Below are 17,703 nucleotides of genomic sequence, written 5' to 3' on the forward strand. Positions count from 1 at the left end.
TCACTATGGAAGTCTCCGACCTCAGCCCTGTCGGGCTTGCGGCCTTGATGTTTATTTTAAAAGCCCTGATGCGCTGGGAGCCCAGCATTAAGAAAACATCAAATAGAGATGCAAGAGAACAAGGTGAAAGCACAACCTTATTTAAACCGAGTTCTATTTTCGTTATAGACTGCCCGTCACCATTTCATACTTAGATTTCATACTTATAACATTAAAAAAACTTATCCTTTTGGTGTTGTCATTCTACCACCCTCTATCTGGGGCTATTTATAGTTTAAGCTTGCTTTCTTTGCAGCCTAGCAGGCAAATGACCATAATCTGATATCCTCAAGCTGTACGCTCTGTGCAATTCCTCGTTGTGGCAATTTATTAGAAAAACAACCAGGGGCCATATCTTTGATTTATTTACTATTTTATTTCCATTTTATTTAAGGGAAGAAATTAGAAATTAATATAACAAGTTTACTTTACAAGTGTCTAACTTTGGAATTATAGAGTGCTCAAACCCATTACAGGTGAGCTAAGAAACAAATTCAAAGTATAGACCTCTGGCACATGCTGTGAAACTAAGTAGTAACGGTTGCCTTGCCAGAAATTTGTTCGAAAATTTTTTTGTTACTTTATGCGTTTTGGAGGGTTTACTTGTCAAGAAAGTTCTTAGTGGTTTTTTGTACATGAATAGACTTGATTTGACCTCTGATTATTATTTATGGAAGAAAAAAAAAACAATTTCTAGAGGTTTTGGACCACTTTGGTGCAAATTTAAATTTTGTTAAGTTATACCTCAGGGATTCTAAAAATTCTCCTTATTTGTATGTGTTTTACGCATAACATAACAAACAGTACCTTGGGGTTTTGAACCACTTTGGTGCAAAATAAAAAAATTGTTGCATTATGCGTCAGCCATGCTGAAAATTGTCCCCTTTTGTATGACTGTGTTTTCAGAACCCCGACGCATAACGTAACAAACCGCAAATTTCATTTATCCAGATTATTCTACATCAATGGACTTGACTTGACCTCCGGTTAATCAATATTTATTAAAGAAAGAAAAACGTTTCGAGTGGGTCTAATTTTTGGTTACCTTCTGCGTTTTTTAGATTACACTGCCGGAAAAGTTCTTTTATCCGGAATGTTTGCATGAATTGACATGCCTTAACAATCCAGAAAAAATCCACGCATCCAGAAATTTATGGAGAATTGTTTACATAAGGAGATGCAACTTTTGAATACAGTACGACAGCAACTTAGCTCACTTCCGGTAATTTTTACCGGCGTGACCTCTGCTGTTACGTAACGCAATGTTGAAAATCAGGTGGCAAATACGATTTTTCAGAAAACATCAAAAAATGGAATACACGAGTCGTTCCTCCCTTCATTTCCATATTGAGCCCATAGATAAGATATGAAACATGAGTATAAGGCAAAGAATAACGTGTAAAAGTTGAATTATTGTGGAAAAAATGAATGCTTTTGGTGCGCGAAGTAGCCTAAAAAATGAGAGAAAATGCATGTCACGATCACTAAAATGGTTATATCTACAGCTTGGAAGAAACGCCGGTCTAATGCTTTTCTGTTAATGATAAACATTAATTAACCAGAGCTTTTATTAAATTTTCAGCGAAAATGAGCGGTGGAATAACCTAGTCGTAGGTTGAACAGTTGTGTTCTTTGAGTTCTCGTGTCGTAAGCGCACGTTGCAAGTGTCACGATGCTTCACGAAATGGATCCCAGCCGGCGCTGTCTATTATGCATGTTATATTGATCAATATAGCAATTAAAAACGTCTATTGTTATATATGCAAAATACTCTATTGCGTAACAAAATATTGTAGTCGTCAAAGAAGGTAGTATCATCTCATTTAACTGAAGTACAAGCAGTTTTAAAAAGACTGTTGTTGAGTGAGATACTTGAAAATGTTGAACGAGAAATAAGATAGCAAAATAATACCCGTTGCAAGAACAAGATGCAATGGCTTAGTGGACACTGGACAGAGCGAAGGTTTGCAGTGCGGAAGGTTGAGAGTTCGATTCCCATCATGTTATTCTTAGAATTTTTCAGTTCGTTTTTCTTTCTTTTTTTCTCTCCCTTTTGTCTTTAATAATATAGGCCTAATGAATGTCAGCTTGAAGGCCCACCTTTTTCATGATTTATTTCTTGTTGCTAAGTATTTCATATTTAGGCCTAATCCTACATTCGATTTGATATCTTTTTTAAAAATTGCATTTAAGTTCAGTAACTTTCAATATGAAATAATTTCAAATAAAGCATGTCAAACAAGATTATATATAGGCCTATCAAATAAAGGAACATCAACACAGATTTTCACGATTTTTTAATTGGACTAGACCCCTCCCCTATCGACAACATATTTTATGAGCTTTTATGCATACATATTAAATCACGAGATGCACGAATTTCAAACCTAATATTTTGGCATATTTGTCATTTTTACACAATGTCCAACTTACACCTCGGATTACACCTAATTGGAATCAGCCAAGTTTTCCAGATAGAGCAACAAACTTTGATGTCTTATTTAATCCCACATAGAACACCACAGTTAAGCGGTCAAGATATTAGGTGTATTCTTTCATTTTATCTCGCTACTCCTACTCCAAATGTATAAATGTGAAACCTAAGACAGTTATTTATTAATATTATAAATATTGTTATAATTTTTGGAATAACAAAACTTCAAATTTAATAAAAATATGAAAACTAGGATTAAAAAATTAGTTAAAATAAAATCAAAAATCAAAGAGCGGGGTTCGAACCAAGATCGAACTTCCAAATATTTAATTTACCCCCGGTATTTACCACCAAGCCATACCAGTGATTTGATAGATACGGTAATAATAGCAATGTTATTCCCACTCATGGCTCACTCGTGCATTCTATTTCTGGAATGAATTAACACCGTCCAAATAATGTAACACAAACCTTTATGCTGACTTTAAATTTGTTTGAACGTTGGGAGTATTATTTTCAAGGTAAATAACCAACAATGGACAATTGACAATGCAAGTTTCTTTGCAGGAAAAACATCGGCCTTACAATATATCGCGTGACAGTAGTCACGCACAAAGATAAACATTTCAACATGTTCAATATACGACTAAGAATATACCCCAACCAAAATTGCTGACATTTTCAGGCAAGCTCACTTTAGTTATTCTATAACATGACACCCATTTTTGATTTCGGCGCTTTCTCTTGCTTAATGATATGAACATTTTTGTGTTCGTGACATGCAATTTTTCTCATTTTCCGAGCTACTTTGGACATGTTCAAGCTTCTTTATTGTCCATTTAATTCAACTTTTACAAGTTATTTGTTGCTTTACACAATGTCTGATATCTTATCTGTGGTTAGGGTTCATAAATGGAGCAATATACGACCCGTGTCTTCCATTTCTGGAGCTATTTTGATAAAACGTGTTTGCCGGCTAAAATTTCAACATGGTGTTACGTAACTCGTGTTCACCAACCCGTATAAATTTTCTGTCGAACAAAAGAGGTCACGAAGTTGCCGTCGTACGGTATACCATTGAAATGCTTGTAATTTTTTTCAACAAGATTGCAGAGCAACAGGTGAGGTGTCAAAATTCGCACTATAAATGGTCCATCCAGTGAGTTTATTAATTCGCTCTTTTAGTTTTTTAAATCGTGGCGACTGTTTTAAGTGCGATGATACTTTTTTTTTAGCAGTTTATGAGGATTGTGAGCTTGGCATTGAGTAAACCTGAAGTATGGGAGAGAAGTAGTTCTGAACAGCTTAAAATTATTTTGTATTCTAAACACAAACGGCTTTACATTTTATAGACGAAACTGAAATACTGGCTCAAGTTCATTGCGAGTGGCCTATCAGCGATACAGAAGAGCAAGTTCAAAGTTTTGCTTGTTGGGACACATATGGATCAGATTCAAGATACTAGAAGAGGTAAATATTATGTGAAAATATCATTGATGACCAGTGGCATAACTAGGGTTGGTAGCGCCAGGGGCAAGAAACAAAATTGGCGCCCCTACCCCCTCCCCGAGAATTTTTTTAGACGCCCCCACCTCCCCCTCCAAAAAAATATTCTTGAAATTTTGGACAAATAAACCCTACCACTAATTAATTTTGGTTACTAGAAGTAACGAAGCACATTGCCCCCCCTTAGTTACGCCACTGTTGATGACTAAATAAGCTTAGGTCATACTGATTGGCAGAACAGAAAGGAGACGGACAGGCATACAGAAATAAGATGTCATCGTGAGGCGTTAGAATATTAAATGACTGCGATAGGACAACACCAAAGTGGTAAAGCATCTCATTCTGCTCAATTTCAAAAGTCTACCTATTGGACATTAAACTACAAAGGTAATTGAGCAGCATCATGTACCGGCGCGCCGCGGCGTGATCAGATAGATGTGTATTTTTCGCCAGAGGATAACATTATATTATTTATTTTTTAACAGCTTATGCTGTTTGGGAACAGATCATGACAAACAGTGTGAGAGAGTTTGGGGATGTTTTGGATATTGAGACGGGACCTATAACAGTCAATGGCTGTGTACACAATTCAAAAGAAATGAAGTCGCTTCGAAAATGTATCGGAAATGCTGCTGACAAAATCAGGGTAATTATCGTGAAAATATTTTCAACTTCGACCACACACTTTTGCAAATATTTTTTCTTTCAGCTTTTTAATTTTATTGCAGTGTTTCTATCTTCTTCAGGGATCGCGAGCAGATATCAAATATTTTCATGCACTCTTCTTGTTATGTAATTCGTTTATAATTTATGATTACAATATGATTTTCATTATGATAATTATGTTTCTTTTTTATTTTCTCTTTGTTTATTTGTTTGCTTGTTTGTTTGGTTGGCTGGATTTTGGCTTTTTTTTTTCTGTTGCTTGTGGTGTTTTTTGATTGATTGATATTTTTGTTTGTTTACTATTTCAAGGGAAGCAGAAAGATCCCAAGGATCTGCCAGGAGATCTTAAAAAATAGGAAACAGTGGATTACATCCTTGAGAACGCCAGGCTTTGACCCTTTGTACGACAACATCTTAGAATCGAATACCCCAAAAGGTATAACAGGACGTGTTAGGCAGCTTTTGACGAGTAGACGGAGACAACCAGAACAAGACGAGACAGCCAAGACAAACAGCTGTCCAGTATTATCCTACATACAATTCCAGGCTCTAGTCAGACAGATTGACCCGCTAGTAACAACTGATATCATAAGAATTGCTGGGAACTACCTACAAGATATGGGTGAAGTTAGTTTCCTATTTTGTTCTTTTATCACCACCACACAAAAAAAAGAAATAAAAAACAACAACAGCAACAACACCATGTGTATTTTCATTATAATAACAATCATATACCACGTACATAGATTCTTGTTGCTTGATTGGCTAAAATCGCGTCACGTGGCATGAAATAGGTCAACTATTCTTGAGTTGAAAGGTTTGGTCCCATGGTATAGCGGGAAATGGTAGTATTTTAACCAGGGGAATAGTAATACTATTTTGTACGCACTGCTCGTGGAGATGACGTGCGCCAACCTGTGTGACATTTCCGAAAATAGTGGTTCGATGTGTAAATATTTGGTAAAAAATCTGTTATGTATGAGGTATATAAAATGAATATTGACTGCCCTTCCTCATGATATCAAAATCGTACTATTTTCCCTTTAGCTTCGCTTTGGGAAAATAGTACGGTTTGAGATCACTCGAAGCAATGTATTTGACCATTCACCTCTTGGGCAGTCAATATTTGTATAATTATTATCGCCAAACATCGACATCGACTACAAAAAAATTATTTTTCTTATCAAGTGATCTTAAGTGATCGAATCATGGAACCTGTGGACCTCTTAACTGCTATAGTGTTGGTCTAAAGCATAAAAAGTATACATATTGAGAATGGCAAAGACTTGATGAATCCATCTGTGAGGTTAAAGGGCAAAAAAATCCCAGAAAACGGTTTTTTGACCCAATTTTTTCGGGAAACGTAATAAAAAAAACTCTGGATATAAACTATGTAGGACCATTATTTTTATTTTTTGGAATTTTGATAAACCTAACAAAAATATTTGAAATCTGGTTGAAAAACAGGTTTTAAAAAAATGATTTTTGAGCAAAATTTAGCATTTTGATAAAATTTCTGAAAGGTGGTCAAAATTGAAACAAATGAAAAAAAGAAAAGAAAAAAAAAAGAAGAAGAAAAAAGTGTCCTAGCTATTTATGTTGGCCCATTCCATGTCAACTCCAGGGATGTGCACCGCAGCACCTCTTCAATTTTTTTTCTTTTTCCGTGTGGTGGTAGATATTGATGAAAAGTAAAATCCTGAAAATTTGAGCTTCATACTCCATTTCGTTTTCCCGTGGCATCAATTTGAAATTTAGGGGGTCAGCGTAAAAATGTGTCGCAACGCGAAGACGACGTTTGGAGGTCCATAAATGTATAAAGAGCACCCTTTAAAACTTTGAAAAGTATGTATCCTGGGGTACTTTTTGGTGTAGAATTCAAATCTGCTATCAGAACACTTGTAACTCCTTTACTTTAAAAGATATAGGGCCCTCAAAATGCAACTTCGTCCAACCAGGACCAACTTTGGGGGGATCAGAACTCCAAAAGTAAAAATAATTTTAGCGTCAATTTTTTTGCCAGTCAGAGCCCTTTGGTAGGACATTACTCTTATCCAATATTGAGCATATTAGAATACATTTAGCTGAATATTGACCTGGAAAACCACTTTTTTTACATTTTGACCCCCTGAAAAAGTTGGTCCTGGTTGGAAAGTTGTCAGACAATTTTTAAAGTAAAGGAGTTACCAGATTTGAATTCACACCAAAGAGTCCCCAGGATACATACTTTTCACAGTTGTTTGGGGTTCCTTTATACATTTATGGAGCTCCGCACATCGTCTTTCGCGTTGCGACACACATTTTTGGCAACATTTCTAAATTTCAAATGGCTGATGCAGTTACGGTTTTGCCGAAATGGAGTATGAAGCTTTTGATTTTCAGGATTTTGATTTCTTTCAACATCAATATCTACCACCACACAGAAAAAGAAAAATTGAAGAGATGCTGCGGTGCACATCCCTGGAGTTGACATGGAATGGGCCTGTTTAGTTTTTCAAAAAAAAACACACAAAAAAACACGTTTATTTGGATTTTCTCCAAAACTTGCCCAAATTTGACCTCACAGATGATGGATTCATCAAATCCTTGTCATTCTAAATCTGTATACTTTAATATAACGTTCATGAGGCCAAAAGATACCATAATTCTAGAGTTAAGACCAACCTTAAATACAAATTGATACAATCAAAACTTGGTTACCTGCTCTTATTCATAAAGATTTTCTGTCTTTCAATTGTACTAAGATCTTCCTAGCAAACTTTGGAAGTGAAGAGACTTATGTTGTCTTGAACACACAGTGGTTGTGTTTCGAGATAATCGGTCCTACCTTCGCCGGAGACGAGTTTAAAGGCCAGCTGGTGAAGCTACCAGACAAACCATTTTTTAGAACAGAAGAACTAGAGCGGTACTATGCAAACAACGCCAACTTTTCGACTCTTGAGCTTCTTCTGAGCAGTTTGGACCTGATGGTGAATTTTGCACCAGATCAGTTTATCATATTTGCCAAGCTAGAATCTGGCAAACGACTCAATCTACCGAAGATGAAGCACGTGTTTGGAATCTGCATATACTGTGCAGACAATAGAACTATGTTTACACCAGGCTTGTACCCGGCTGTCCAGGCCCGAATCATGAAGATTCTCGGGATCCAGGCAAATCGACTTCCATCGATCACGCAACGAGCGCTGAAGTTTGTGAAGGAAGAAGAGGGTCTGATAGAGCTTTCCAGCAATAAGGAGATCATCAAATACGTAGTCGGAACGAATGATGATAATCTAGAGAAATGTCACCAGGATCTAGAAGCTGTGAGTGACATTATAGAAACTGCTCTACTTGAAGTATCACGTGGAACAACAATCAAGAAAGGTAAGACAACAAATTATATCATGAGGTTTTTACGATAACACGGACGGCAGCTGCTCGTATAGCTAAAAGCTACATGAACTATGATTACTAGGCTTTAAATATTTCAGATAAACCTGCAAAAGAAAAGAGCTAAACAAAAACCAGGAGACACTTTGGTCCGTATGCACAAAAAAAGATAAACCAGTTGTAACTTAAGACCCGGTCTGCTTAGTTATGCAGAAAATGAAAGTTTTGGTACTTGCATACCTTGTTCCATAATATTGTAGATCCTATTAAGGGCAAGTACATGTAGCTTTTTATTAAATCTATACAGTTAATCTTTTGGACTTTGCCAGGAATAAAGGAGCAAAAGTGTAACCTGCATAAGTAGACCAGGTCTAACTTGTTTTGTGTATTTGGACCTTTTAGTTTTTGAAAGTATATTGCTATTCAGTGCAATGAGTACAAATAAAAATGAATGACCTTCAAATGGAGCTAATGTCATTGTTATGAAGTTAGATATTGCAAATAATAGAGTTTGTGTAAAAATGTCATGGGGCTAGAGTCAGCAACTTTGAGTTATGAGACATGAAGTATTTTAAAAATTTTCATTATGAGTCCTTGATTACAATTGGTCAGTATGTGAGGTTTGATTGATTGATTGATGGTCCCGAGTACATGGCTTGAGGGAAAGGAGTGGTCAGAGTTTGGGTGTGAAGAAGTGAACTTGTAAAATTAATGTTATATTGCTTTTAGTATCTTTTGAGAATATATATAGTTTGAAGAACAGGTTAATGTAGAAAAAAACAAGGTTTGGTAGAGATGAGGGCTTTTCTTATTATGTCGTTGTCTGCTTGTTGATATGTTTGTACACCCATAACTCTATAACAGTCATGAAGATTAACATTTTTGGCTGAGAGCGAATCCTTTAAAAATTTTACACCATAGGTTATCTAAGCCATCGCGAGTTGCTGATGCCAGATCTACCTCTAGAAGACGTCAGTTACTACACTCAGGAAGAAATAGAAGCTGCTGAAGATACAGATGGCTTTGTGTATCACCAATCCAAAAACACAAAAGAAAAAGTCAGCGATATCCTAGTTGCAGGGTTTGACACAACCTTCATCAGGAAACTCGGCATCAGATGCGACATGAAATGGATGACGAGAGCTCAGAAAGAAGAATTCCTGAGCGAAATGGATAATGACGACAGATCTCTGCGACAAGATTATCGCTCACTAGCTGAAATCTTAGGTATCTCAAACAACAAGATACAGCTTATAGTACGACGATGCAGAGATCATCAAGAATCAGTAACAGAAAGTATCATTCAGGAATGGCGCGAGACGACAGGAGGAAAGTTGACCTTCCAAATGATGCTTACAATGTTACACCACCCTGGTCTGGTTGCAAATGAGGCTGCTGCTAGGATTATTGAGAAGTATCTGGCAGATTGTGATCACAAGGTAAGTCTTAATAGGTTATAGAATTTGAAGCACGTTACAGATCCCTTCATTTGTATTTACCAAAGTTATCTAAATATTTAAAGTAAAGCTGAATTTATACTTCATCACTGAACGACAAGCCATTGATTTCTAGCCAATGAGGTAACGCGTTTTTTGTTGCGTTGGGCGAATCGCGCTGCTGCATTGGTCAAATACCAATCGCTCGTCGCTCAGCGATGGAGTATAAATTCAGATAAATAACCCAAATGTTTGTTGCAAGGTACTACCAAACATTAGAATTGTTCTTTTTCCTTTTTCAGGGTCCGTACCCATCCTGCAGCCTCGAAATCAGTAAGTAAAGAAACAGTCAACAGGCATATCCATCACTGACAAGTCCGGTGTGTGTATTTTAGTCTAGTAGATATCCTCCCAATATACCCATGTAAAGCTGGGTATGTCCAGGTTTTTATATGTACTCAATATTTGTCCATCAGCATCTGAAAGAGTTAAGCTAAATTCAGCGTATTTCGGATACAAATTTATGATATTAGGCGGAGGCGCCGTATTTAGCATGGATTTGGATGTTGTTATACATCCAAAAATTATTTTCTTTATTTTCCACCCGGCTTACACGGGGTGAAAAATAAAGAAATTAATTAAATATCCAAACCTAACCCTAAATACGGCGCCTCCGCCTAAGGTTTTGTAATACAATTCCGAATCCGGAAATACCACAATGCAGTTCAATTGGAGCTAAGCTTAAATCGGTGCTCGCCATAGCATATTTTCAATATTGCAGATGCGTGTCTCTAAATAACTGCTCACTCAATATATCAAAAAATGTTTTCTCATTTGATTTTTTGGGGAAATCTCATAGAGCCCCTTTAAAAGGGAGTAGTCGGGTTCGGGACTGTAAGTTGTCATGGTACTTGTTTTAATAATAACCACAGAAATTGATGAAACTCTGGTTCTTTGGCGAGCAATTTTGAGGAAAACCTACGATGTGATTGTGAAAAACATCAAACCATCCAAGCTGACCGGTCTATCGAAAATGCTAACACCACAAGAGCTGGACAAAATCAACGTGAAGGAGAAGCGTCAAGGTCTGTGCGTTGAAGCGACTGATATTCTGATAGGAACGTTGATGGCTCTTCAGAATCCTAGGTGGCCCGAAATGTTCCTGGCATCTCTAGAGAAGTACTACTCACCATTGGCTAAGGAATTGACCAAGGTGTACCAATGTTTGAAGAAGGATATATTTGCACCTGTAGCAATCAAGATAGATTTCGAGTCCGCAGGTAAAATGTAGGAAATACTATTTAAGCATAACAGCACAATTAGATTATTAATTCCCATTAACTCTATAACGATGTGAAACAGGTTTAGAGATGCTGGGATCGGTGTTTATTTTAATTTTATTTTTTATTTTTTGGAGCGACCGAAAATCATCAAGTCAACACTTAAATTATACTAAGAACAATGATGATAAAATTTCGATATCAAGCCAGCTACAACTCTATGATATCATCATCTCACTCATGTCCCTCACCTACTGAGGAAGGAACTGCTCGACTCTACAAACATTTAGGAAAATAAATTGATGAATGCATATTGCTCTCATTCGCCGTTTCCTTATAGATGTACCTGACATTGAAAATTACGTGAAGGTGTGTGAAGCCATTCAAGCTCTGTGCTACCTTAGTGCTCCAGCTGTTCAAGAATGTGTAGAAAAATGGCATCGTGATCAGATTCAACAGCAACAGATGCAACCATGTCTGGCTACAGCGAAATGCCTACCAAACAAGAAACCAACTAAGAAGTCAGGAGCATGCCAACCTTGCATTGATTGGACCAATGCTGTAGAAGCCGTATGCTATCCACCATGTCCGCCTGGAAAAGGAGTGGATTGGAGGAACATCAATGCTACGTTATTTCACAAGGACCCTGTTGAAGTTGCCAAGGGGTTTTGTTCCGTTTACCTAAGGGTCAGAGTTTTACAACGGTTGGAGATTTTGACATCGGAGGAATTCTGAAGCTCTTAATGGGGTTTAAAGAATGCTACAGTGGAGATCCAGCATTTTATGCTAAAATGCAAAAGGTAATAGCACACCAACATTGGGTTATTATTTGAAACAAACAGAAATAATTTTGTTTATGAAAGGAAGCTGTGACGGCGGAAGCATTCAAATGTGGGAGGGGTCGGTCATTTGGACATTTACCAACGAATTGGTCAAAAAAGTAAAATTGCGTATTTAATGAACCAGTGCCCAAACTTCTGCAATTCTACGATATTTTACCCCCAAACACTGTTTTTCTTGCTAAAAAAACCCACTTTTTTTTCTCATCAATTAGGACTTTTAGAGCGATCTGTCCCCAAATGAATAATTTAGGGGGAGGGGCGTGTATTTTGCATCACTCAGCTTCTGTCGCCTTTAAAAGGCAGTCCATTAACCCTTCCATAATCTGATAAGCATTGCCTTGCCAAAATATGGAAATCGTGACTAGGCAATCACAAGGGATATCAATATTATTATACACGTGTAGTTAAATTATTGTGATCCTTGTATAATGTCTTACGAAGATCTGGACTCATAAAACAGTTAATTGCAGGGATAATTTCTAAAGAAACCTATATACCTCTGTTATTATATTTAAATGTAGTGAATTTAATATTTACTTTTTACCTCTGTTATTATGTTTTTATTATTAATCATTCAAAGGTTCTAGAGATCAGAAATTGTCTGTCCCATATGAAAGTAAAGGACAACATGTGTATATCAGAAAAGCAACTTGGTCTATGTTTTGATGATATCGAAGATGTTGTCAACTCGCTCAAGATACACCAACCATCACTGAAGGCGGACGAAATTAAGTCGTGCCTTAACAAGGTAATACAGGGGTGATAGTTAAGTTAGGCGGGCAGCCTAACTTATTTCTTTCTTGCCATTTAGTCCAGCCGAGCAACGGCTGGACTCCTGTTTTTCAGCGGTTTCTTCTTCTTCTTTCTTTCTTTCTTTCTGTCAACATTTGACATAATTGGCTCTAGCTCCCTAATTATTTGACCGATTATAACCAAACTTGGGCAAAGGCTCCACTACCCCAGCCTTTACATTAGACATGAACCATTAGGGGTCAAATGTCACGCATGAGTAATTTTGGCTAAAAATGCGATTCTTAACAAAAATGCTTCTTCTTATACAGATTACATGGTAGCGCAATGAGACTTGGTCATCGGCATGGACTATAGATGGGGTCTATAGGGTAAACACAGATTTGGGGTCAAAAGGTCATTAAGGGATTTTTCTGCACATAACCAAATACTTTCAAAATGCTTCCTTTCCTACAGATTACATAGTACAGAGATGAGATTAAGACATATGCACTGACATTAGCTGGTGTCTATAGGGTAAACACGGATTTTGAGTTCAAGGTCATTAAGGGGTAAAATATGGTGGATTACTGAAATCACCTTAAAATTAATTTGTTTCCTGCATATTAAGTGCTGTGATCATCAGAATAATGCTAAAATGACTATAGCATAGGGTGCATATAGGGTTATAATCAGATTTGGCTTGAACATGGGGAGGGGTCTGTTTTGGGGTCAAAAGGGGTAAAATTTTGAAATTTGCCCAATTCAAACGAAAATTAGTATATGTAATCAAGGTAGGATTCAAAATATGATGGAGGTCATTTCAAGGTCACCAGAGGTCAATCAAAGGTCAAAAAGGGTCAAATTCCAAAATTCGTCCAATTTAAGTCTAAATTAGAATATGTAATATTGATATGATTTCAAACAAAATGGTGGTCATTTCAAGGTCATCAGAGGTCAACAAAGGTCAAATTATTTTATTAGATAGATTGTTTTCAAACGTAATGCCAACATTTTTCACGAAAAGGCAATTGTGTTACAAATCTTTTCAAGGTCATAAGAGGTCACTTCAAGGTCACGGCTGGACTTCGCAGCCTTCTGGGGATGCAATATATCTAGTTCTTTCTTTCATTCTTCTTTCTTCTCACAATTTGCTACTACTTCCACATCGTTGATCGAATTTCGACCAAACTCAGTCACAAGCAGTATTGGGTAGCTGGCTACAAAAGTTATGGGTTGTTTAAAGTCAGAGGTCATCCAGGGGGTCACAGGGGTCAAAAAAGGGCATTTTAACCCAAAATACTCCAATTGAGCTGAAATTTATATTCAATGATCCTTATGACATTCTAAACATGTTTAAAATATTTCAAAATTTATTTAAGGTCATTAAGGGGTCATAAAGGGGTCAAAGGTCAAGTTTTCAAAATACTCCAATTAAGCTGAAATTTAAATGCAATGATCCTTATGACATTCTAAACATTTCAAAAATATTTTAAAATTCATTTAAGGTCATTAAGGGGTCATAAAGGGGTCAAAGGTCAAGTTTTTTTAAAAATGCTTCAATTGAGCTGAAATTTACAACGGAAAAAATGGGAAGGCAAAGGAAAAGAAAATGTACAAGGAGTCTGTTTTCACCAAAGTTTAACCCGATCATGGACCAAAAGTAACGTAAAATACCACGCGCGCATATTGTCCAAATAAAGTCCTTTTTTGAACCTCAAAGACCTTTAAATCTACAGTCTCTTTGAAAAAACGCTGTAAGTATATATCCGACCATGATACCAGGTCAAAATGATGCGACCGGAAATTAATTTCGTCATTGCGCGAGCGTCATTGCCCTCGAATTTTTTATTTTAACTCGCCTGACCAAGAAAGCTGGCTACGCCCCTGCTCATGATCATTGTAGATGTAGTTATTTCCATGGTTTTATCAACAGCTTATAACATTTTTGTTTGTAGAACAGAACATTTATGCGTGTTTATTATGATCATCTAAAACAGATTCGCCAATCCAAGGTCACAACAGAAATGAACGATAGAGCACTGGATCTTTCTGATAGCTTGATTGAGGCATTAGACGATGGAATGAAGGAGAATCGTACCAGCATAGAAACTATGTGCACACAATTGAACGACATTGAACAAAGATTGACCAACATTGAGAAGATAGTGTTGCCAAGTTCACCTTGAGATTCTAAAAAGGTATACTGTAGCACTTCTTATGGATAGGAAGTATTAAAACTTGAATCATCCAGATCATTAATGCATGCTCGGCGTGGTAGCCATAGAAATGATGTAATAATCGGATTAACTACCATAGCTATAGATGAATACAATTTTTGAATATATCGCCCTGCACTACAACGTTCACGCGGTATCTATGCATTGAACCACATATGTCACAGAACAGGGATAAACACCTGGTTCGTAATTCTATAGAATGATTAATATCTTTGAAAAGATTGGTATCAGTATGCATTCAATCAATGATTGCCGACATACACAGGGCGATATTTTTAAAATTGTATTCATTTATTGCTATGGTAATTAACCCTGTTACATCATCACTTCTACGGCGAATATGCTTCAACATAAAAAGTCCTAAATTTTGAGATATTTTCTCAAATATCAAGAACTATCTTAAGAACCACTGAACCAATAGTAGGCTTGTTTGTACTCATTTTAATGCAATTTTCATGCTGATTTCAAATATGGTCATGAATATGTTTCTTTTTTGGCAATAGTAACCATAAAGTGAGTCGACCTACTTCAAAGTGCATGAGACACGTGAGATGTGATAAATGACTGTGCATTTGCATTGTTGGATTCGATAATTATTGTTAATTGAGGGATTCATGCATGTGTAATTTTAGCATGTGATATTTGCAATGTTTTTAAATGTCAACATATGTGTTGTATGATGTTTTATATTTTATATATTTTATCATGTAAGAAGAAACGCTCTGAGAATATGCAAATAATAATAATATAACGATGTTGTTCATGTGTTAATAATCATACCCTGGATCAACGGGCATGACTCGTAATCAACTCTCTTATTCTCTCTCCATTATACAGCATGGTTTGGCATTTCCATTGGCAAATATAGGAAGACACCAACAAACGTCATAAATATCATAGGTATACCTGTTGACGGGCCTGGGATCAGACCAGTGGTGTATAGCTAGGAGTTTTGTCGGGAGGGGAATCAATCCTTTGTTGGAGCAGGCCCATATCTATCTCTCTATGTAGGCCTACCCTACTTCCATTTGAAGTTTCAAATATCTCTTGCCGATATGTGTTTCCTTAAAAAAAGGAGATAAAAATCAGTGGGGACCATGTGTGTTTTCACCGCATAGTGGGGTCAAATTATTTTCCTCCCCACATTTTAGTTCAACAGTCATATCTCCTAAATCTTGCATCTGTACTCTCTTAATGGCTGACAGGAAAACGACCGCGTTAGGGGGAACCTCTACTATAGTCCCCATTTTGCAACAGCTCCGCGCTCCGCCTATGCTTTTATGAAGCCCACCGTTGAAGTGGGGGCCATCGCAATGTCCCCACTTTACACTTGAGTCCCAACTATGACGGTGAAAATTCCTATGAATGTCTCCATTTTAACGGGTCGATGGGTAGTCTCCCTCCGCCATTGTCGTAGCTAAGACTTTTTCAGGGTGGGGCAACTTTAAAGGTGGAGCAAAATTTGTCAAGAATTGTCAAAAAAAGGGCTAGTGCTCATGTCACATTGATCGACATTCGGGGACAATTTAAGCTTTTAACCCATTAAGAGCTGAATTGATATAAATAATATCGCCTGGTCAAAACTCGAGTTGAGAGCAAACAGGTGTGTGTGTGTGTGACTGTTATTATATCTTCGAATTTTATTCCTATCTGGGAATCTAAAAATTGTATTCTATCGTCCTATTCTAGTCAAAAGTTGTTTGACTTTTTCATTTCGATATCAGAATACCACAGCCATTAATTTGTAAACTAGTCTTCCACTAACATAAACATTTTTATCATGTACAATGCCCAAAACGCTAAAAACAACTTCAGATTTTATATATTTTTATAGGGAAGAAGAGATATTTTATGGAGTGGATAATAAAGGAGCATAGAGACAATGGGGTATTTTAGGTCTAGGAAACTCAATTAATTAGAAATACTGCCTAGTTCTGCACACCCGCACAGGTGATGAAATGGAATTATATCCCATGTTTTTCTTTCAAAAAAATGCAGTGTGTTTTCAATTTAACAAGTAATAATAGTTTGATCTTGGAATTTCGCAATTTGTTTGAAATTTTGAAGAGAGAAAATGAAACAGTGTCCCTTGCCATAGTATCATAGGGAAAGAAGAGTTGTGCATAAAAGTTGTGTGTGTTCAGTTCATTCAAGTTCATTTAATTTCTGTCAAAAGGGAAGTCGAATGGAAACCCAGGAAACACAAATATGTTCTTAAAACGTTTATTAATAACATTCATAATGTCGGGTTATATAAAGATCCTGGATACATTTTTGAAATCTCTCTCTTTTTTTTCTTTTAATTATCCCCCTGATATAGCTGTGTGGGTGTGTCTTGTACAGGGGACGAATACACTTTTGCGATGCAATTATCCGGCATAAACTTAGCGAGTATACGAGATATAATAAAACAATAGGTAATTAATTGCTACAGTTCTGTAACTTGTACTTTAGCATCTACTTTGATAAAATCACAACAGTAGAATCCTACCTTTTGCACAGTAAAACTTTGGGCATGATCATGATAATATGCGCTTGTGTATGATTATGTTATTTTTAGACATATTTCACTTGCAAAATGCTGAATATTTTGTAATGGTGTCCTTTTGTATATAGTATATTTGTATATAGACATAGGCCCCTATCAATATTTTTGATTTTTTTTAATTAACAGAAGATAGCATTGTATGTTTAAATATCAATATAATGATGTTACTCGCGAATGCGTAGTAAAACAGTAATTTACCATTATCAAAGATCCGTTTCTATCTATTGAACACACGAAATCCTTCGTGGAGCTGTTTTCAACATTATCATTATCACACTCGCGTGGAGATCCAATATTGGCTAGAACGTCGATGTCGACCCTGAAGGTCAAACTTTTGACTGGAAAGAGCAACCGCTGGTGGCGCATCGTATTGTAAATCGCCAGAATACAGGGGTTGTACAGAAATCTGTATAAACAGACGTCGTCATTTTGTTTTTCCATATAGACCCAAACAAAGTCCATTTTTATATTCATCTTAGCACTACACAGGGAAAATATGCCACATAGTGCCAGGTTGGCACTTGCCAACTGATACCAATGTGGCATTTGCCAGGTTCGGCCAAGAAGAATGTGCAAGGGGTACGCACAACCAGGCATTTGCAGTCACGGGC

The 17,703-nt window shown here is 36.7% G+C and overlaps 1 protein-coding gene across 1 annotated transcript in view; it reads left to right on the forward strand.

Annotated features, from left to right (window-relative positions):
* The window catches only part of LOC140169287 (uncharacterized), a 51,019-nt gene extending 34,189 nt beyond the window's left edge, over positions 1-16,830 (forward strand). The window contains exons 13-23 of the mRNA XM_072192543.1: positions 3,826-3,943; positions 4,465-4,625; positions 4,955-5,272; positions 7,390-8,011; positions 8,939-9,456; positions 9,756-9,786; positions 10,386-10,733; positions 11,074-11,533; positions 12,156-12,323; positions 14,305-14,505; positions 15,382-16,830. Of these exons, the coding sequence (XP_072048644.1) occupies positions 3,826-3,943; positions 4,465-4,625; positions 4,955-5,272; positions 7,390-8,011; positions 8,939-9,456; positions 9,756-9,786; positions 10,386-10,733; positions 11,074-11,468 (2,511 nt within the window). The 3' untranslated portion in view covers positions 11,469-11,533; positions 12,156-12,323; positions 14,305-14,505; positions 15,382-16,830. The remainder of the gene's footprint in view (positions 1-3,825; positions 3,944-4,464; positions 4,626-4,954; positions 5,273-7,389; positions 8,012-8,938; positions 9,457-9,755; positions 9,787-10,385; positions 10,734-11,073; positions 11,534-12,155; positions 12,324-14,304; positions 14,506-15,381) is intronic.
* Positions 16,831-17,703: the final 873 nt, after the last annotated feature.

Source organism: Amphiura filiformis, chromosome 14 (genome assembly GCF_039555335.1).
Source record: "Amphiura filiformis chromosome 14, Afil_fr2py, whole genome shotgun sequence".
NCBI lineage: Eukaryota > Metazoa > Echinodermata > Ophiuroidea > Amphilepidida > Amphiuridae > Amphiura > Amphiura filiformis.